The sequence below is a fragment of the Equus asinus genome, chromosome 7, assembly GCF_041296235.1.
Source record: "Equus asinus isolate D_3611 breed Donkey chromosome 7, EquAss-T2T_v2, whole genome shotgun sequence".
NCBI lineage: Eukaryota > Metazoa > Chordata > Mammalia > Perissodactyla > Equidae > Equus > Equus asinus.
In genome coordinates this window covers 96265502-96288613 of record NC_091796.1, presented here as the reverse complement: position 1 = coordinate 96288613, position 23112 = coordinate 96265502, and the positions used below count along the sequence as shown (strand labels likewise).

The 23112-nt window shown below is 40.6% G+C and overlaps 1 protein-coding gene across 5 annotated transcripts in view; it reads right to left on the bottom strand.

The window, feature by feature from the left end:
* Positions 1–23112, bottom strand: part of TDP1 (tyrosyl-DNA phosphodiesterase 1) — an 81658-nt gene that overhangs the window by 43704 nt on the left and 14842 nt on the right. For all 5 annotated transcript variants that reach the window (XR_011504736.1, XM_044774184.2, XM_070514188.1 and 2 more), the window contains exons 6-13: positions 22492–22526; positions 17768–17860; positions 13669–13836; positions 13124–13202; positions 10696–10881; positions 9994–10042; positions 7429–7495; positions 5893–6000 (exon numbers count right to left, since the gene is read on the bottom strand). Coding sequence is in view for 4 of the 5 variants with exons in the window: in XM_044774184.2 (XP_044630119.2) it covers positions 5893–6000; positions 7429–7495; positions 9994–10042; positions 10696–10881; positions 13124–13202; positions 13669–13836; positions 17768–17860; positions 22492–22526 (785 nt within the window). In the remaining variant the exon portion in view is untranslated. The remainder of the gene's footprint in view (positions 1–5892; positions 6001–7428; positions 7496–9993; positions 10043–10695; positions 10882–13123; positions 13203–13668; positions 13837–17767; positions 17861–22491; positions 22527–23112) is intronic.

Here is a 23112-nt window from a genome sequence, read left to right as displayed (position 1 = left end):
CTGTGGGTCTAGTCACTGAGTGTGGCACCTCACATCCTCACAGCTGCTGTGTAGACAAGGAGCCTGAGGCTTAGAGAGATTAAGAAACTTTTTCAAAGCAAAAGACTTGTTCAACAGTAGACACGATAGTCTCGTCTAGTACTGTCTGTCGACATTAAAGCTCACGTTCCTTCTTATCTACAAGACGAGACAAAACTGAGGTAGGAGCGATGAGCTCTCCTGGTGGTTCATGCACAAGTGCTTTAGGGACCTGAAGAAGGGAGAGACTAGCAGAGGCTGACAAAGCCTCCAGGGGGAGATGAGACCAGAGCTGAGCACAATTCTTAACAGATGAGCAGCAACTGGAGAAGCAGAGAGAAAGGACAAAGGGATCAGGAGAGGGAACTACACGGGCTGCTGGCAGCACTTCAGGGGTAAAGGAGGGCAGCCTGGCTGGTGCTGGGATTTCATATTGGGGAATACAGGATAAGAAAGGGGAAAATGGTGTGGCTGGATCCAAATGCCCAACTCAGAACTCTGGACTTCAGCCTATAGGAAGTGGGAGGATTTTGAATGTGGGACAATAAGGAAAATCTCTGTTTTTGAAAGATGAACGGCCAGAGACAACTATGACAGGAGGCCTGGGAAGAGGACCACCTCTATGATGGGATGGCAGATAGGCAACCATTTCAGAAATTCACGTGATAAGTATCTGACCTGGTAATTTCAGGGATTAGAAAAGGAAAGTTTGAGACATTTCAAGGATGAACAGGCTTTGATAGATATTTCCAAAGCATCTGTGTGCTCACTTCAAGCATAGAATTGATCTCCTCCTACTGTAATTATTTCTGTGTTGGGCTTCTGACCTCTACCTCTTTACAGTCTAGCCCTATACAGGGTCAAGATCAATATCACTGTCTTCCACCTCCACATCTTGTCCCACTGGAAGGTCTTAGTGGGCAATAAAACACATGGAGCTGTCATCTCCTATGATAACAATGTCTTTTTTGGAACCTCCTGAAGGACCTGCCTGAGGCTCTTTGTGAGGAGGTGTCACTCTTTTCAGCACTATGTCCATGGTGGTTTGCGTGGGTTTTTTTTTTCCATCACAGATTTGCTTGTAAGCAGATAATGCACCATGAACATTCCTCCCTATTAATGGAAACCTTTTGGTGTTGAGGTCCATGTTTTCAAACTTTTTAAGGAGCTTGTTGAGGATTGCAAAAGCTCCTGCCGAACCCTTCACTGTGAATTTTCTTGAGGGTTCTTTTTCTTCTCCTGTGGCTTCCTTTTCTCTCGCCTCTTCTTCAGCTATGCTTTCCTGTTCCAGTTCCAACAACCCCTCATTAGTCAGTTCCTCAGGAACCACCTCTAGGAGCTCTTCAATGTCATCCACACCGAGGTTAAAGTTGTTTGCCTTCTCAACCACAGCTCTGTTGAGTTTTGTAACCTCCTCATCCTTGGCAAAGCCTTTGAAGCCGTGGATGGACCACTTGAGCACCTTCTTCCAGATACCATTCATACACTCTGGTGACATCACTCCAAGCCCAAGCCAGGTTCTTGACACAGTCATAGATGTTGTAATCCTTCCAGAATTGCATTCAGTGTCTTCTCTGTCTTCCTAAGTTGCAGCAACAGCCTGGGAAAAACTCCCCCTCAGGCAATAGGCCTTAAAAGTTGTTATAACAACTTGATCCATTGGTTGGATCAAAGAGGTGGTGTTGAGAGGGAGAAACACCACTTTGATATTGGGATGAAGATCACCAATAAAAGGAGGATGTCCAGGGGGCTGGCCCCGTGGCCAAGTGGTTAAGTTCGCGCGCTCCGCTGCAGGCGGCCCAGTGTTTCGTTAGCTCGAATCCTGGGCGCGGACATGGCACTGCTCATCAGACCATGCTGAGGCAGCGTCCCACGTGCCACAACTAGAAGAACCCACAACGAAGAATATACAACTATGTACCGGGGGGGCTTTGGGGAGAAAAAGGAAAAAATAAAATCTTTAAAAAAAAAAAAAAGGAGGATGTCCAGGAACATTATCAACTGTAAACAAAATCTTGAAAGGTATGTTATTCTCCACACAGTACTTCTCCATTTTGCTGGCATAGCAATTCAGGAGGGCATCTTGGAAGAGGAGCTGGGTCATCCATGACTTCATACTGGTCCTGTAGTATACTGGCAGTGTGCGTTTACTGACATGCTTGAAGGCCCTGGGGTTCTCACTGTGCCAGATCACAAAGGGTTTCAATTTGTAACCAGCAACATTGTCCCCGAGCAAGACTGTTAGTCTGTCCTTAAATGCCTTGAAACCTGGCATTGACGTGGCCTCCTATGGCTGAAAGTCTTTCAGGCATCCGTTTCCAGAATAGGGAGGTCTCATTCATGTTGAATATTTGCTCTGGCAAGTAATTTTCCTCCAAAATCAGCTTATCTAGAGTTTCCAAAAATTCTTCAGCTGCTTTCGCATCAGCACTTGCAGACTCACCACTCACTTTCACCTTATGTAACAAACAACAATTCTTGAATTGTTTAAACCACCCAGAGCTGGGAGTAAACTCAATATTGTAGTCAGGTCCAGCCTTTTCTCTTGACATCGCAAACAAACTTTTTGCTTTGGTCGTGATCGTCATGGCACTGAGAGGGATACACTTCGGTGTCTGGTCTTCAATCCAGGTCATTAGAAGCTTCTCCACCTCTGATACAGGCCCTTCCCGAATTTGTTAGTCTCGTTGCCTATAATAAAGCAAATTCTTTAACAGCTTCTGACACTTTAGTCTTCAAGATCGTAGCTATGGTGGAACGGGACATGCCTAACTGGTGAGCAATAACCATCAGTGATTTTCTACCTTTGTACTCCATCACTTTTAATCACGTTTCCAGGTCAATCACTCAATGTGGCTTTTCACTGGCAACATTAGCAATGAATTTTGTATGCTTAGGGGCCATGAGGAGTAAAACAACACAATATTTCATCAACCACAAGAGAAAATGATCCAATCAAGAGATGCAGTAAACACAAGATGTATGAGGCTCCTGCTGGCGTACCATGGCATACTGTTTTATGGTAAACTTTTTGAAGTAGAAAAAGTACACTCTAAAATAACAATAAAAAGTATATCATAGTAAATACATAAGTAACATAGTCGTTTATTATCATTATCGAGTATTATGTACTGTACACAATTGTGTGTGCTATACTTTTATGTAACTGTCAGTGCAGTAGGTTTGTTGATGGCAGCATCACCACACACATGTGAGTGACGTGTTGCATTACGATGTGACAATGGCTTCAATGTCACTAGGTGACAGGAATTTTTCAGCTCCATTATAACCTTATGGGACCACTGTTGTATATACGTGGTTTATCGTTGACCAAAATGTCACTATGTGGTGCTCCACTTTGAGGAAAAAACAGTCAGCAAACAGACAGCAATTTCAACTTTTGCAACAAAATAGAAACAGACTCCAGACTGCGGTATCTACATCTCCAGGCTACAGGCTTACTCTATGGATGTTTGACTTTCAAGCTCCTACAATAATGAGTCAATTCCTTAAAATAAAAATAAATCTGTGTGTGTGGGGGGGTGTGTGTGTGTGTGTGTGTGCGCGTGTGCATATCTCATATACTGGTTCTGTTTTTCTGGAGAACCCTGACTAACACAGAAGCGTAAGAGGAATTGTCCCTGCTTTCTTAGGACCCAATCTTTCCATTTTCATCTCACAGGGCAGCCTTTCAAACAGCCTCTCCTCTCCTTTATCCATGGATCCCCAGCACCAGGATTTCCATCTTTAGCAAACCTCAAAGACCCACAGTGAGAATTCTCACATGAGAGCCTTAGACATCCATTTCTATCTTGGAGGAAAAGTCTACCCAATGGCAGAAGGAAAAGAAAATCACTTCTAGTCACTCCCTCTGTGTGAATAAAAGCTGACCTGTATGCTCTTGGAAACTTAATTTCTCTGGGCACCAGTTTTGCCAGCAGGAAAAAATGAGATATTAGACAAACCCATTTTTACCCAATAATTGGTATGTTTCTCTACCACATTTTGAGAAAAACCAGATGGCTAAGTTAAGAGGATTTTAGCCAAAGTTGGAAGTGCAGCCTTCAAATTCAATTCAACATCATGCAAAATAGCATGATTTCAGTAAGAGCCCTGACCAGTATAAAACAGTAATTATAATGGGTAGAGTCCTACGACCCACAGTGAAGGTCACACCCAGGATCAGGATGTGGAAGAACCAGTAAAAGCCAGGTTCTTCTACTTGCAACTTAGTAACTTGGTTTAAAAGACAGTTATTGAACAGATAGGTGAGCTGACACCAAAATGTGGTCTCTGAATATCCAGGTCCCTTTGGAGAGAGTTCAAGGATCCATATGATACCCAAATTCATGTTCTCGTGATTAACTTTGTAGAAGGCTGAGTAGCATTATAACTTAATTTCTCATCACTTTAATTCAGGAATATATGTAATAATTTAGCTTTTTTGAGTGTGTTATTTAAAATAAAGTTGGGGGGAAGGATTAACACTCTCACATTCACCAAGGCAGCTGGGGCTCGAACTCCTTGCCCAAAGAGGGGCCATGAGCTTCCATATCTGTTCTCCCTGGCACTGTGTATCTGTCTCAGGCAATGAATTCTCTACCCAGGGAATCTATAGTTCAAGTCTTCACACCCAGAAAACCTACCTCTTCAGAAGCAGAAGTTTCTCTTTTTATGATGCACAAAGAAAAGTGCATTAATTCCCCCGGCTGACCTTCACAGTCTTGAAGGTGAAGCTGAACAAGCGCAATCACAGCTCTCACATCCTGCAGCCTGTTAAGTCCCAGGTCCTGAGCTCTAGTATCTCATTTAATTCTCACAATAACCCCAAAAGACAGCCATCACTTTTCTCACTTTATAGGATAGGAAACAGACTCAGATTAAATAAATATCCTAGGTTCACAGAGCTAGCAAATGATGGAATAGCATCTTGAATCCTTATCTTTAAGACTCAAAAGTATGTTTTTCCATTATGCTTTGGTGCCTCAAAAACCTTCAGGAAGCCCTCTCTTGCATCAGATCTATACCACTAACAGTGTTTGGGTCACTCTTCCTTATCCTGAGCTGGGGTGAAAAGTTCAGCCATCAATTTCCATAAACTAGGGAAGTACTTGGTTTTGTTTTTAAGTGGCTCTTTTGTTTAAAAGTTAATTCATTAGTGCTGTTCCTTTCTTAAAGATACGATTCTACCCTGTGATACCTTAGTTACTCTTGACATCACCTGAAGAGATGCCTAATGATCTTTGTTCAGACTAGAAGTCAGAAACTAAAGTTCTAGTGCAGCTCAGTTTTTGAAAGGGCATAGCAATCTACTTTGCTATAAAAGTAGACTCAAAAATGGTATGAGGTAGGGAATTTCTGATGGGGTGACAAAAATATTTTAAAATTAGATTATGGTGATGGTTGCACAATTCTGTGAAGATATGAAACCATTCAATCGTAGCCTTTAAATCAGTGTCTTTATAGTACACTAGTTGTATCTTAAAGAAGCTTAAAAGAAGGACATGAGAGTTGCTCAAGTTTCAATTATCAGAGGAGAAAATAATTAAGGAACAATATTAATTTCACCATTTCATTTTTCTTCTCTATTTACCCCAAATGTCAATTTGCCTAAACCCTATTATTCAAGTATTAAATAACAGAAGTGATTGCAAACTTCATGTAAACCTTATAAACACCTAGACTGAAAGTAAAATCAGGCGATGGTTACATGCTTTACAAAGAGCTTGGTCACGAGCCTCCTCTAAATAAGGTTTATATACACTGAAAACAAATGACAATCAATTCACAAAATTACTTGTTGGAAACCCATTCAGTATTCAGAACAAACACATCTAAAAAATTCCTCCCATTAGGAATATAAAGACTTCTTACCTTGTGACAAGGAACCAAGCAATTTGACTGAAGTCTGGAGAGGGCCTCATATATGTCTTAATATGTGGCATGGCATTGCTGCGGCCAGATGTCTCAGCTGACCATTTACTAGCAACAGGAAAGACACAAATCACTTATTAGAAAAAACAAATTGGTCATAATTCTAATATTAGGAAACTGCATGAAAAGCAAAAATCCTATACTCTAAAACAACAGTGGGTACACAGTTCTCTGTGACATCTTATTAAACTCTGTTCGGATAATGGAATGACACATGGTCATTTTAGAATATAGGCATGTATAAAAAAAAATTTCCACCACTCACAAAAAGCACTATAACCTTCCGGCATACAGCCTTCCTGTCTTTTTTGCCATGAATACATACATACATATATATACATATACCTACACACATATATATATATACACACACATGTATCTATTATTTCTGTTGTGCTTTTAGCTGCACGTATGCACATCTTCTCTCCTAGCTGGATTGTGAGCTCCTTCAAAGCAGGAATCACGCTCCCATAGTGTACTACTGAGGAGAGACTCAGCGAAAGCTTGTTGAATTAAAATACAAAATGAGAAAAATACAAACAGTATGAATATCAAAATGGAATGCTGAAAAGCAAGGGGATAATTCAGAAGGACTTTAATCAGAGGCTGATATTCATAGATGTGTCTGGTTTCTAAGTTTCCAACATTATAGGGCTAAGGTTCCATGGGAAAAAATGACCTATATCATGAGGCAACAATCCTTACTTATGAATATAAGAGGACGGTCTGTGAACAGAATTGAGATTAGGGAGGTCCATCATTAGATTATTAAATTCACTTGCATGAAGCAATAGTGAAAGGAACTCAATATCAAGAAATGTCCTCTGTAAGGAAAAACCTCCCCAAAAAAGCATTAAAGAAAGCCTCCTGGATGACACACTGAATTAGAATGAAAACTACCGAAATGTAATCTGCCTTCGTGTCTTGCTGTCAGGCATAATAAATGCTTGTTGAAGCATGTATGAAACCAGGATCAGCCTAGAAACATGCAGGATGTGCAACTTCTGTAGCTAGAGAAAGACAAAGGACACTCTTTGCACTTGTCCATTTGACCATTTACTGAACTTTTATGACAAGCCAAATACTATCCTGTCTCCTGTGGATTCTACCCTGAGCAAGCATGCAGTCACACAGTGTATGAATGTGTAGACAGAATGATTATATTTTATATATTGGAAACATTAACTAAAATGCTGCTTATGAAAATTCTAAACTACTCAACATGTTATTTTATTTATCTTTTTCTTTGCATGCCAATATATAAATAGAAACTTCACAGAGATAAATTTTACTCTTTGGTATTAAAAACCTATTCCAAAAAATGTTCAAAACCTTATTTTAAATTATTTCTCTCGTCAACATATGTAGATGGAAAAATATAGCTACATTATGTAAGATTCTCTTTTTAAAAAGTTAGACAAATAAATATTCTTATTCTTAAAGAAGCAAGAGCAGCATTCTAAATCAATTACTTACTGAAAATAGGAATGGAGCCAATTCTGTTTTTCTGCTGTCTGGATGCTATAGGGCAGAGAGCCCCCAGCTTTTAAAAGAAAAATATATTAAAATTATGGCATATAATTTGAGGATCCTTCATTAAGAAGAAAATCTACAGAAAACACTGAGAAGGTAAAAGGAAAAACCAAAACTACTCCACTATCTCACTTTATAGAATAGTTCTTTGAAAGAAAATGTCTATACTTGTACTACGTACGTTATCTCAATAGCTTCCTTTCTTAAGGGTGCATATTAAATAGTAAATGTTTACTATCTGAAAAGAAAAAGGTATTATTTAATCACTCAGGGATGGTAATCTCATGGTTGCCATAAGTTTAGCCACAAACATTTTTGCAGCACAACCAACTGGCTGTAAGGCAATTCTGCTGTAAAAGACAAAATAACTGGTGGATTGACAGTTTTGATTTCATCTGGTAACATGGTTTTCATAATAAAATATGAAAAGTGAACAAAATTAAACAGACTTGACTGCGAAAAATGAAAATACAAAATATTGAATACAAATATTTGAATATTTAAATGTGCGTAGATTCATGGCAATACTGTGCAAAGAACTGACTTTATTTTGTGGATTGTTACCTAAGCACTTTGTCTTCCAAGTCTTTCATTCATAATATTATACATTTTTCTTTTTTGCTTGCTGATTCATCTCGTTCAGCGTTGTACTTTTTTTTTCACTAAAATGTCTTCCTTCATTAACAGAGGCATAAATTTCATGCAAATACCAGGATGCATATTTGTAACCAAATGAAAACCATTTGCCACCAAATTAAACCAAAACTGTCAATCAACCAGTTAGTTTATCTTTTACAGCAAAATTGCCTTCAGTCAATTAATTGTGCAGCAAAAATGTTTGCGGCGAAAACTGCTTGTGGCAAAGACACTTATGGTGAAAATACCAGATAGGAATTAAACATCATTCACAGCAGAGATTTGAAGTGTTAGAAAAACCAGAGAAAGAATCCAGGCCTGTCCTGCCATCCACATGCAGGTGCGACATCCTGAGCCACATTTTGCAAGATGAGGTCTGGAGCACACACCTCTTTATTTCTGCCCAAGACCAGGACACCTGGGGAGGCAGACTAGCCTGAGAATTCAGTTCGTCTGCCTCCCTCGCCTTTTACACTCTGCTACTTCCAAAAGGAATCTGTACTAGCTAAACAGATTCTCACAAATGGAATAGAACAATCACTAAAATAAATTAAAAAGTTCACTAAACAGCTAAGTTTTAAAAAAGGAATTCTAAAAGTCATATTCCTGCAAAGAGAATAAAGATACGCTTCCAAGTGGAAACAATTAGAAGCCAATTTTTGTTCATCTTTGAAAGGAGGAAAGTTCCACTGTAGATTCATCAGTCACTTCCAAAACACAGGCTGGAACGTCTCCATAGTAATCTATATCCAAAGATGGCTTTACATTTCTCCAACTTATCAAACAGGGCATGTTGTATCTCCTACTGCAAATAACTAAAAAACATAGTCAGGGTTTCAGGACTAGTTATAAAACAGCTTTATTGAAAATACCAGGTTCTTCTCCATTAAAAAGTATGCTTTGAAGGGATCTAGTCTATTAGAAATACAAAAAGGAGAAGATAAAAAAAATCACCATGTTCCTGAGTCTCAGTGAAATAATTTTAGCTTTGCCACTAAGAAGCAACAAATGGGCTAATACACTCTAAACCCTACGGAGGTTTTGCTGGCAGAGTCACATCTACTAGGACAAAAATAAATGGACCAAGTTAGTCTAATTCACAGCATTCTGCTTCCAATCATAAACAAACACCCATCAGAATTCCTTTTTTTCAGAGGCATATCTGTTTAGGTTTTGGGATATCACCTCCTGAATGCACTATTTGGGTGGCTGTTGAATTCCAAACAAAAGTTTAGTGCCAGCATTGGTATAGGGAAATAGAGGACAAGGTTGAAAGACGTCTACAAAATAATCCTAGGCATTTACAAATGAAGCCCTTGAGAGAACAGCTCCATCAACTAGGTTATACCAAAGCTTTCGTCTTAATATTAAGCCTAACTTCTTAAATATATCTGTGTCTGGGATTCAAACTTGGAAGAACCACACACAGACACAGGCAGGGAGGATGTGGAGAGAGAGATAAGAGAAAGGCATGTTAGTTAGACTTGCTGGAAAAGGCACGGTGCAGTAGGAGAAGCTGGTTTCATTTGGACATCTTGTCTACACAACCAGTCTGTTGGCAGCAGAGGTGAGAACAGCCTTACTGGTGGAAACGAGGAGAATAACAATCACTCAGAGGGTTATCGCGAGGATTCAGTAACAGACCCCAACTGCCCAGCTGCGTGGTGTCATCTTTGGAACACAGCAGTGCTCAATATCACCTATTTTCAAGATCCTTATCCAGTCAGGATAAAATCACCTCCAAATTTCTAACCAGAACTTTTCTCATCTCCACGAGGAAGGCATTCTTATCACTTGTCTAAAAAAGTTGACCAAGGCATTTTATGAAATATACCCAAAAAATACAATTGAGACAGCCTACCCAACAATTACCTGGATATCCTTCTAAGCTGGTCCGTACATTTTCCACAGAAGGATAGATCTAAAAACAAGGAAGAAAACAAAAACACTTGGAATGTACCATGTTGAAGAAACTATTTGTTAAAAGGAATGATAAATTAGTTTTCAAGAAAATGAAAACCTCAATTAAAAATACTTAAAGACTTAGAAAATAGGCTTGAAATTTTAAAAAGTTCCTGTCTTACTGAAAAAACCCTTAACTTGTAGTAATTAAACTACAGGAAGCACACATAATCGAGGAAAAAATTCCATTTTGATTAGAATATTTTTTCCTCTGAAATGCCAAATTAAAACTGAATTGAATGCAAAATTAATTATTAATTCAAAGGCCTCTAAATAATTAAAAATGCTTGTAACTCTGCTGGCAATGCTTTATCAAATATTTTTTCCTTGGCTTAACAACCTGAAGGAAGGAAAGGAAAATTGCATCCTCATGCAGGTGAGACATCCTGAGCCATTTCTAGCCTGTGGCTGAAACAGAGCTCTGAACAAATCAGATGCTCCCAGCACCAGATGACATTAAGGTCACTTGATTACAAACGATGATGCTAATGGACTTCTGTTTCCATCCAGAAATCACTGAATGAGACACCTCTCTATTACAAGAAGGACTGATTCTCAATTCTCCTGGACTAGAGAATAAAAATAGGTAACTTGAGGAGGAGGTGCACTCACCAAATGAAAGGGACTGACACTTTTCCCTGGGGTCTTGCTTTCCTTTCCCAATGTCACCAAGCTCTCTTTGAACTCAGAACACAACCATTTTGATTCGTCAGCCCCCATGGAGCCAATGCTTGAAAACTGACCTACTATCGGCCAAGACTCTGCTTTGGGTATGGAGGAGGCATGTTCTTTCAGAAGCTGTGAAAGAATAAAGAGGAATGCTACAGTCACTCAAACATACAAACAGAAATGCTGCAATAATGCGGAACACAGTTTTCTGCCCTTGGAATGCCTAATTAGCAAGGAAATGCTGAAAATACTAGTGATCATTTTCATCTCAGGTAGACATTATTTTCTTCTTTGGGAAGTGTTTTTTAAATAGTAAAAGTATTTTATTTTAATGGAGCAAGTGGACAGGAGTATTCTTCTGCTAGAATTTTTTGATTTGTACTAAAAGCAAAAACATTAAAAAGACCCATTTTAGTAGAAATGTCAGATAAATCACAAACCTGCCATATGAAGTTAGATTTTTTCCTTGAAATCATAATTGTTTAATAGTCATGTGCCACATAATGACGTTTCAGTCAACGACAGACCACATATATGGCGGTGACCCCACAAGGTTAGCAACATATAGCCTAGGTGAGCAGTAGGCCATACCACCTAGGTTGGTGGAAGTACATGCTACCATGTTCGCACAACAAATCACCTGGTGACGTGTTTCTCAGAACATCTCCCCATCGCAGGACTGTATACCTAAACAACACCCAGAAGGTCAAGCTGCTGTGTATTTGGACTCCTATTGTTTGAAAGAGGTTTAACACGTGGGTACCTGGTAGCTCTGATGCTTTTAAAATGAGAGAAGATATTTACATATAAATGCATACGACCTTAAACACTGCAGAAGACTGGTCTGCACTTCCTGCTTTGTCTGATACTTAATGCAAAGCTGCAGAAACAATTCAGAAAATATTCGGAAATTTTATCCACTTAAACACGCACTGAATATCTACCTAGAGGCTGGAGATAGCAAGAAAAATAAGCTGTAGTTCCTGCCCCAGTGGAGCCCATATTCTGACTGACGTATTGTTTAGTTTAATAGGCATTATTTCCCTTAACACAGCTTGGGCATTAATATTTATAAACACATATACTAAAAGCCCAAATTGTTCTCACCTTCCACCCTTTGCGCAGCACGGTGTAGGAAACAGAACTGAACTGACATTTACAGGACCCAGTTTCTATTCTGGTGCTCAGCCCCCGATCAGCTACATGACCCTGGACAAGTCCCTGTGCTTCCATTTACATCAGTGAGACCGAAGTCTGATTATCCCCGTCTTCCCTGGGGGGCAGCTGTGACCCAACATGAGCAACAGTGTGAAATGTGGTTTGAAAACTCTAAGGTGCTATTTGACTTTCAGTAAGACTGTGAGCCTACACAACATGTGCTATTACCTAGCCTGTCCAAACCATCAGTCCACAAACCAGTAACCATCAATGCTTATGGAACACTCAGCAGCTGCCTTGCTCTCACTATTTCATTTACTCCTTACATGACTCTGTGAGTGAAGTACTATATGATGCCCATTTTGCACACGACAAGAGAGGCAGTCTAAGGAGTAAGCCAAGGTCACATGACTTGGAAACGACAGGTCAGGATTTGAACCCAGGTGTGGGACTCCCCCTCCAAAGCCATGACTTAGTGTGCTCTACTCCCTCTCTAGGTCAAGACTTGAAGTCTTGCCTGCTTTCAGCTGTGGTCTCATTTCAGAAACAGAAATCAAAATGAAAAAGTTTCATTAACCAAGCAGAATTCTTACATAACATGAATAATTTACAGAAAAAGAGGTAAGGCTTTTAGAAAGCCACTGCAGGGAATTTATGACGCCAACGAACTGTCTCCTAAAGAGGGATGAAGAAAACTGTAATCTTTAACTTACTTGTTGTTTTATTGTGTTAAAGATCTTTCTTTGTTCATTTTCATACCAGCAGCAAATGTCACGTTTGTAATTACGATTCTCTCAAGGGCACTGGTTTAGTAAACAAAGGACATTATAGCTCAGTCGTAGCCTCTACTCAACACTATTTTCTGTTCTTTGTTGAACTTGCATGTTAAAAATCCTGCATATGCTGATCAAAAGCTACAATACTTGTATGAATGAGAAGTCTCTAATTAACTTTATTATAGGAAATAGAGAAACAAAAAGCCCACATGCTTTTGCCATTTAGAACGGTCTACTCCACACCTATGCAAGGCATAACAAAAACTAAAAAGTAATTCCTGAGAACTATAATTAGACAATTTATCAAGGGCTTACTACTTGCCCAGAATGGCGCTAGAGATTTTGTGAAACTGTCATCAAAATATACAATTATAAACGAAAAAGGAGAATATACATTAAATTTAAAAAAAATGTTAAAATAGTAAAAATTCTGTTACCTTCCTAAGCCTAAAATGTCCCCAGTTGTCTTTTTGACTTCCTTGAAAGCGTCCTGGGGTTGATCCAATGAGGTAAACACTAAAAAGATATGAAAATCCAAGTTATAGAACATAGTGGTATGATTTCTAGACTCAAAAATCACAAAATACACATGAAAACGAATATAATCTAATAGAAATGTACTAAGAGTCAACCCATTTTCTTGGGATGCTTCCTCATAGTAACTGACACTTGAACTCATTTTCAAGCACATCCACTAATGGTGGAACACCCACAAGGTGTGAGGTACCAGGAAAAGAACTTACTAATTTTAAAAGTACCCCAGTGAGAGCTTTAGGGTAAGCGGGAAGATTTACTGGCCTCCACTTTAGTGGCTGAGAACCAGGAGATGCAGATAGTGACAGAACCTTCCACTTTTATCACGTCATGAGACAGAGCCAAACATCACTCAGTCTCTTTCCAAGACCCCTGCATTCCAGACCTCATGCAGCTCTCAAGGTATTAACCTACCATACACACCCCAAATCACCAAGGCAATACGTACTTTGTTTCAGAGAGATCATGCTCCTGGATGACATCTATCCACTCCTTGAGAGAAGGAGCGTTATAAGCCATCAAGTAGCTGATGAGATCAGCTTTAAAATGTGTTGTTGATTCTCCAGAGCTGTGGGTTCCATGGACAATTCGTGGGTACAAGGGGCTCAACCATATTCTGAAATGGAAAAAAAAGGACCTTTAACAGTCAGGAATGCAACGGATCACAATGATCTCTCTGTATTGATTACGTACTTACTCTAAGGAAGAGGTGAATTCTCACTACCTATCTCCACGTTAAGTAAAGCGATCCTTATAAAAGATGAAACAAATCTGATTGCACCACTCCAAAGTCTTCCGTCATATTCAGCATATTTTTGAACAACTCCCCATGAACTTAAGACCCAGTAAGATCTGGCCTCTGCCCAACTCTCCCAACTCAATCTCTCCACGCTCCCTCTCATTCACTCACCGCACCTTCCTTATTCCTCTTCTTACCCCCGCACCTCTATACTGCCTTTGAAGACTTGATGACAACAGTTCCACTCCTGGGGCTCGCCTGGTGGCGCGGTGGTTAAGTTCGCACATTCCGCTTTGGTGGCCCGGGGTTCGCCAGTTCAGATCCCGGGTGCAGACATGGCGCCACTTGGCAAGCCATGCTATGGCAGGCATCCCACATGTAAAGTACAGGAAGATGGGCATGCATGTTAGCTCAGGGCCAGTCTTCCTCAGCAAAAAGAGGAGGATTGGAAGCAGATGTTAGCTCAGGGCTAATCTTCCTCAAAGAAAAAAAAGAGTTCCACTCCTAATTGTTATCGTAAGTCCACGCCACCTGTAGTAACCCAAGCAAGATTTTGCCCACCAACGTAGCTCTTTAGCCAAATGCAAAATAAGTTATCTAGACTAAGAAAAATGTAAGCACAATCTATTTTCAACTAACTCGTTTTCATGATGTATATCCTATAGCAGTGTGAGATATTTTCATATCCTACACTTTTTTGGTGTCTAGGATGACTACATACCACATTTAATGATATTACATTAACACTAACTTCAGACTACAAATAATTCAGTAAAAACAAATTAAAGACATCTTTCATTTCTTCAATTCTTTTTCCCCAAAGGGAAACAATGCACTTTGCTAAAACTTCTATATTATACCCACAAATGGAAAACAACCATATCTAAACCCAATCCTTCTATGAAGTGATCCATTACATCCATTAACTGATTGTGGATTACAAAAAAAGTATGGCTTCAAACCTCTTGTGCTCCGTTTCTTCAAGTGCAAAAACCAGGTTATAACAGCCCTGCCTCATAGGACTGTCACAAAGACACACACGAGGCAATGAACAGTGTCCAACTTAAAGAAGTGCTCAGCAGGTATTAGCTGTTACTGCCTTTTTCTCCATCTGCAGCTACTTCCACTACAGTTCTGCCATGAAGTCAAAAGAGAAATTGCCCAATTCCTCTTTCAGTTGGCGGCCCTCAAAGAAGATGGGCAAGATGCAGGCCATCAGGGTAGGAAGAATCCAGAACCATAAGGATCCTGGCTGTGCACCTTCTGAACTCTGTACATGTTTCCAGTAGGGTGGCATGTCACAATTTCTCTTCCCTCATTGAGAAGACCCCTCACACATAAGGGTAACATATATGACAAGGATTGGAGCCCAGACTCTGGACTTGGAGCTGCTTTTATCTGGCTCTGTCATTTTGGGCCAGCCTAACAACTTCTCCAGGCCTCTTCTCTCTGTGTAAAATGACCACACTGGGCTAGATGGATGTGTAAGGTCTCTCCACGTAATAGCAAATTGAAGCCCACAGGCTGAGCGAGGCTCCTCCCACCTTAGAGTTTCACTCACGGGAGTGGTTCTGGACGAGGAACCTGACAGCTGATGACTTTCTAAACAAGCATACTGAGATGTCAGGCGTTTTTAACACTTCACAAAATAAGATGAGAAAATTATTATTGTGGGCCAAATAATTTTAAAAGTGATAAATTAATAGGTGGGCCAAGAAGCAGCTGAAAAGGGAGGCTGGAACACTTGTATAGCAGAAAAGAAGTAGCAGAGCCATGATAAACCAATTATGAAGGAAGATTACACAAAAGGACTGCTTTCATTCACTTTTTAAAAATTACAACCTACAAAATGAAACTGCAAAGTATCAGAGAGAGAAGAATCTAGACTAACAGTGAGATAATAGTACCCTACACAGGAGTGGCTGAGGCAGGGAAGTTGGAGAGATTTCATACCCTTAGAACTTTTTGAGTTTTGAACCACATGACATTATTATTTTTTTGTTTGTTTGTTTCAATGAGCTTTTTATTTTTTGGTGAGGAAGATAGGCCCTGAGCTAACATATGTGCCAATCTTCCTCTACTTTGTATGTGGGATGCTGCCACAGAATGGCTTGATGAGCGGTGTGAAGGTCCATGCCTGGGATCCGAATCTGTGAACCCCAGGCCGCCAAAGGGGAGCACATGAACTTAACTACTATGCCACCGGGCTGGCCTCATGAAAAATTTAAAAAAAAATTTTTTAAATAAAGGAAAATAATTAACACCCAAGCCCTCACCCTTAATCCCTTGCAAGATGGCAGCCAGCCAGAGAAGCCTGAGGAAGCACAACTGATGCCCATAGACTCAAGCTTCACACTCTAGAAGGAGCTGGAGGCCATGGCTGGGATTCTTCCAGCTGCTTAAGACTGAGTGCCATCTTGATAAATCCCTTCAGTTTCACTAATTACGGTTTTCCTAAGAACAGCTACATTAATCTCATTTCCCTTTTTGATGGGGTTACATATGAGTCATGAGTGCCCAAAGCCAGCCCTGTAGCCTAGAAGCTCTAGGGGTGGCAACGGGGTAGTTAACCGGAAACTCAGTGGATCAGGAACCCTGTGGCCGTCGCCTCCACCCTGAACCAGTTGGGATTACACTGCATTTTGAGAAGCATATTTTAAGGGGGACACTCAAAAACTAGAACAAGTTTGCAGGAAAACTATCAGGCAGTGGGGATAGGAGCTCAAAGCCACCTGCCGCAGTGGGGAAGGGAAGTGAGGAGAGAAAGATGTCAGCTGAGGGAAAAGACCGTCTTTCAAACTGGAAGGGCCATCTTAAGGAAGACAGGTAACTCTTGTTCTCACGGCAGACTCAGGTCAAGGCAGCCCAGTGGATGAAAGCTGGAAGGGTCTGTACTTTAGCTCAACCTGAGGAGTGACTTGGGCTCAGTCAGAGCCAACACACCCCAAATTAAGGGTTCCAGCCCAGCCTGGGCAATAATATGGGGCAAGGTAAAGCAGGGGAGGATGAGCGTGGAACATACTCGAACCCTGAAAAGGTGAGTTTCTTCTGACACAAGAGGCTGCTAACCAGCTCCTCTCTTGGGAAGGCAGAGATGTACAAACTGGCTTAAGAGAAAGGCAAATTGAACCCCCCTTAAAAAAAAGGGATCTAAAACCAGGTTTAGCATATGAGCACGAAGGACAAGCGGTTAGTAATTTAAAAAAAACATGAAAAACCTTCATATTCAACTCTTCTCTTGGAGATTCACAACTATATGGACATATTACAGGCTCTAAAAAGACACCAGTTTAGATTTATTTTATGGGAATATAAACTGATTGGGAGTAAGGGGGCGTTTTCAGTGTACAAGTGGGTGCAGGGGTAAGTGGGGACCAAGAGAGCTATCTGGTGCATCTTACTAGAAAAGTAACGGGTTCAGATCTTTCATTGTGCATCCTCTTTCCTGCCTCAGATCCTTTGCACAAGCTGTTCCTATTTGCCTGTAGTGTGTATGTAGGATCCCATTTTTGTAAAAAACAGGAATAAATGACTGTGTGTAAATATTTACCTATGTTTACAAGTATAATAGAGACCGTTGTAGATAATTATGTACTAAACTGTTAATACTGGTTACTTCAAGAGAGTGGGATGGGGGGCGGTAGTAAAAGAATACTATCACTTTTTCTGCGTGTCTCTTTTCTACGCCACGTACGTGGTTTTTTTACAATTAAAAAAATAGAAAAAAAAGAATATAGCAAATGTTCTGGTTTTTGACCTTTCTGAGTACACTCAGCTGCTGCCATGAAGTGAACAGAACTCTACAAACCCTTGTGTTTTCTGGTGCCAGTCAGCGTGCAGGAGGTTGGAGGTGTGTATGACAACCCGGAGGCCTTCTTCATATAGCAGTAGCATCATTTTCCTTTAAAAATAGAAAAGCGACCAAAAGGGATTAACGGTACTTTCAAAATATGTAATACCTTTCTAATGCAAATATAGCAGCTAAAGGAATTCTTTAGACTCTACTACTACTCCAATTTTCAACATGTACAATCTTTCTTTCTTGTACACATTACTGTCATCAGAGTCTGCTTAAGTGATAGAAAACCACCTTCCAAAACGATCAGAGTATTTGGTAGTAAATGAACCTTGGCTCTGTCCAGACCACATGGCCAGTACCAACCCCTACCCCAGCTCTGCCTCCAGTCTGGCCCCTTATCTCTTCAGCATCATCTGTTACTATCAGGGACAACGAGAACCTTCTTGTCCAGTGTTTTTCACAGTATGGTCACAACTTCTTGCTGTGCTGTGAACAGCATTTTAAAAAAAATCGCAATAGCATAAATTAGAAACTCAAGAGTAAATTGCATGCTGGTTCATGAAGCTTTTGTTTCAGCACCTGAGTACGGATGTGTGTAGTAGACTGAAATGTAACATGTATTTCTTACTGTGGGTTGCAGTTTTAAAAAGTTTGAAAGATGCTTCATTTTCCCAAGACTGATCTTTTTTCATACTCCGCAGATACCACACTTGCCACTAGTGAGTATCTGGGCTTAAGGTAAGTCTTCTCTTTTCTCCTCCCTTCACTCAAATCACACCTAGTTGAGTCCTCCCTTTCCCACTGGCCTTCATGAGACCTCCAGTCATCAGACCTATTTCTCTTATTTTAATTCCAGCGAGGGACAAGGATATAAATAAGAGACTTCCATTTGAAGCTCCAGCCTTCATCATTTGGAAGCCGTAAGACCCTAGGTAAGTCATTGAATGCCCCTAAATCATTCAGTGTGCCTCAGCCTTGATTTTTCACGTAACGGGAAGGATCAGACCCTTCTTTCCTTCCCAGGGTTTCTGTGAGAATGAAATGCAACACACATGTTGTTAAACACAGTTAAAACACTCTCCCTCCCCCATTACGCCTTCAACGCCTTGTTTCATTTTGTAACCTGCTATTGGAAGACTTTTGCCCTCCTGATGGTTTTCTAATTATTTTAGGAATCTAAGTTCTCTTCCCCCAACTAGAGATTCACTCCTCAAGGCAGTGACTCTGCCGTGACTTTCTGTTTTCATTGAGGCCAAAGTGCTACTTAATGCTTACAGATGTAACTCAGTAGAGAAAAAATGAACCACTAGTTCTCTCCAAAATCCTACAACATGAATACTATTTGGACAGGATGGGGTCAGCATAAAAAGATGCGGAAAAAGAATATAAGAGAATTAAGCGAGACTTTGGCAAAGAGTAAATTAATGCAAAGCTGGAGAAACAACAGCTGTTGGGCCAATCTTCTTTCCATTTATGAAATGCACTCCCTCAAATCTAGGAAAATTCGCACACACAGTTGCCAAATTAGCAGCTGATTGTTATTAAGAATAAGCCAGTTATGAATTCATGATATAAACTTTACAAATATTTCCATTAATCAAAGCATCAATTATCAGGAAAACCATGTACTAATGTCATTGAATCCTGTCAAACAGAATTGTGAACTAACCTAAAGGGAGTCATAATCATTTTTTCATAGACAAAACGGCATGTGCCAATAAGGTCACAGTTAAAAATGGATAACAACTGGTAAGAAATGAGGTCTCCCTTAAAGAACGATGACCTGCCTATTATCGATTAAGCCGTGGGGGCAGCATAAAAGGACACTTCCCAAGTTTGAAGCTATTCCTGCAAAGGGGGAAAGAAAAGTAACGTCCACAGAGCATCTAGTGCCAGGCAGCATTCTAGAAGCTCCACAGAACACTAGCATGCTAAACCCCACTCGATCCAGAGGCAGCATTATCATTCCCACTTTACAACTGTGGAATCTGTGGCTGGGAGAGGTAAAGGGAATCATCCAGCCTCCGGAAGGAGGAAGAGGAAGAGCTTGTTTGGATCATACGCGCTGGGATCCTCGTCGCACTGTGCACGGCTCCGCAGGGCTGGACACGGTGGCACACATTTCACACTACTGGGTTGGAGTGGGCAAGGCAGGGGACGATGTGGTCTAGGCGAGAAAGAGGACTATACCGTGTGTGGTAGGAGGTCTGGCTACAGATGGAGGGCGAGAGCGGCATGCCCCACCCATCCTGAGGTTTGCTCCTAGTTAGTCGCATTGGCTCCCAGTTAGATGGCCACATTCGACATTCAGCTGCTTTCCCTCCTTTCCCAAAGTGGATTCATAGGGCTGTCAGAGGAAACTCCCAGCTCTGGGGGGACACGAAAACCCTCAGAATTCTACAGCACTGCATGGTAAACCCTGGGATTGCATGGCATCCTACAGAAACATGGATAAAGCATGTTTGGTGTACCTAACAGGACTACAAGCTTCTGGAGGATGGGGGCTGCATCTGGTCATGTCCAGACGCTCTGTACACAGCACACGGTAGACACCCACGTGCTATAATGAATGCAGTCTTGAAGACTACTTCACATCCACTGTGGCCGCTCTACCTGGTCAAGCTGGGGAGGTGATTTACACCCCATTGCCACAAGCTGGAAGGTTTTCTCCTTTTCTAATTCACATGTTTTTCTTGCCTCTCTCACCAAGAGACTAAAAGCTGCAAGAAAACTATTAAGTCTCAAAAACACTACACATACTGTGTGCTTGGTAAAGCTTCCATTATAATTACTTCCCCTGGCATTTACAACTCCCAGAGAAGAACTCTGTTGGGCATAACCTGTAAAGGGTGTATGGTGGGGGGAAAAGGAGGAGTGGACTTGCAAAGTGTGTGTATGTGTGTGGGTGGAGGCTGGACCAAAGGAAACAATGTGTTCATTTTACCAGCGAGCAAACAAATGTAAGTTAAAAAACTTAAGTTAAAATAAACAGGTTGTAGTCCTGTCTCCAACACTGGCCTGAGGAAAACTGCTTATCTACTTGGGGCATCTGATCCATAAAATAAAAAGGAAGGACCAAATAATTTTTTGAAGAACACTGAAAAAAGGAGAGCCCCTCTAGGCTCAATCAAATGTCACTGTCCTAGATCCTGGCCAGGTCCAGCACTCTCAGTCCCTCCTGGGACAAAGGTGCAGGCTCTCCAGTGTGCTAGCACTTGAGTGCAGTGTGACTATGCCCATGAAATGCTGAGTGCTGGCACAGAATGTGTGAGCAGCACAGGAACTGGCCCTGGTGGTCTAGGAAATCATACCCAGAACCCAAACGGGTGACGGGATTTGCTCAATGTATTTTAGAATGGGGAAGGAACTTATGCAAGGGTTTCATCTAAGGGTGGGGACAAGGATTCATCTGAGGTTACACATTACTGGCAGAATGTCTACCCCTGACAGGCTGACTGCTGCTGCCCACCAGTGTCTCCTGTGATGCAGCAAGGGGAGCCTAAGATGCTGAGCTGCCTGATTCAATGTCGTTTTGTATCTTCTGCTGAAATTAGCAACCTGTGAGCTCAGTGCTACTTGAATAATTTATACCTGAGCCGGGCGCTTGAGTTCACTGTTAATCTTCAAACTCTGTCCTCGATTAGACTGAAGCTACCAATTAGGGATGGTTGGCAAATGCTGCAACCAGTACTCAAGAGCATCTAAGACCAGATAACGTGTTGTTGATAGGTATTCTTTTATGAAATGGCTCAACTCTTCCGCTCTGGTTCCATTTTAAAACAGATTGGCAAGATATAGTTTTAAGCGTACAAAGAGAAAGATGAATTGTATGTCCTCATGTCAGGTCACCATCATATCAGGAAAACAGCAGTCACAACAAGACTTGGGACAAGCACTTCCTCCTACGAGATTCCTTTTTGCCCTAGAGACAGATACCTGAGGATCATGCCAGAAGCAAGCTACCTGCTTCCACTACTGGTCTAGAAGAAAGATGAGGCTCTGTCACATTCTTCTGACAAATCCTTTCTAGGGAATGTGATCTATAAAAATGCTGAAATAGGGACAACCATGTCTTATTCTTTTTCTCATTTATAGAACCGAGTGTGTAAAAGGGTTTTGTAAAATTAACCTAAAATGGGAGTCAGGATGACAAGTGGGTGCACGTGTCAAGTAGGAAGTGTGTAACAGAAAAGTTTTTCCTGTCTGTGGTTTGCAATGTCTCAGAAAGTCATTCTCAAAGAGAACTTTCTAAGATGTCTTGAACAGGAACAGGTATCAGCCTGTCAAGTTAACAACTTTTTGTAAAATAGTTTTTCTTTTAATCACATCCTAGAGCTAAGGTAACAATATTCTATTTGATGCAACTCAGAATCTTACAAAGATCACAAGACTTTCTTTAAAGTAGTAGAATCCACAGGCATGTGACCAGTGCACATACAGTCATTGGCAACCATGGACCACACAACCACAATCTATTCCTAAGTTGGCTATAAGGAATGTCCTAAACAGAAAGCAGAAACCATGTCACAGATTCAGACTTGCAGACTGAGAGCCAGAATCCCAGTGCTTTGTCTTAAGGCTGTTAGAAATCAGCTCCACGTCCTCTTCTTCCTTACTGATAGCTTCCCCGCCCCCAGCAAAATCATCACACACGAGTTCCTCTTCTCCTTTTTGAATAGTGTCCCTTGATGTAGTGAAATCATACCATCCCCCATTTCATAAAAATTGCTTACGTGTGGTGTGTTCCAAATGCAATATCCAACTTCGCCTAGGATAAAAAAGAAGTCAAGTCACTTATTTTAAAAAATTCAATATCCCTATCTATTGGAAAGGCAATTTAAAAAGGTACAAGTCAACTTTTTAAAAAACTGTTTCTATTGCCCTCTAGTGGACAAGCCCTTGATTGACAAGACAGCTTTTATAGTAGCATCCAGTGAGGCTCATTTTTAAAAACTTACCCAGAACGATTCAATACAAACTGCATTTTTAAATACAGTAATTAGAAGCAGAGAAGCCTAATTTCTTTAGTTTTCAAAAAGAACTAATAAAAACAAATGAGACTGTATGCAAAGTTTTAAAATTAGATATTTCGCTTATACGGAAATTAATATATGCAAAAAGTTTTCAGAGCTTATTTAAAAGAAACATTGAACTTGGTGGCAGTGTAAAGACATATTATGATGTTAAAACAGAAGTTTTATTATGTAGATAACATAGCAAGTGCTGAAAACAAAGAAGATAACATATTAAATCCACTTTTGTGTTACAAAATGATACCTTTACAAACGAATAGGGGGTGGGTGGAAAAGGAAAACATTTTATCTAACATCAGTATAGCAAGACCTTGGTTAAGC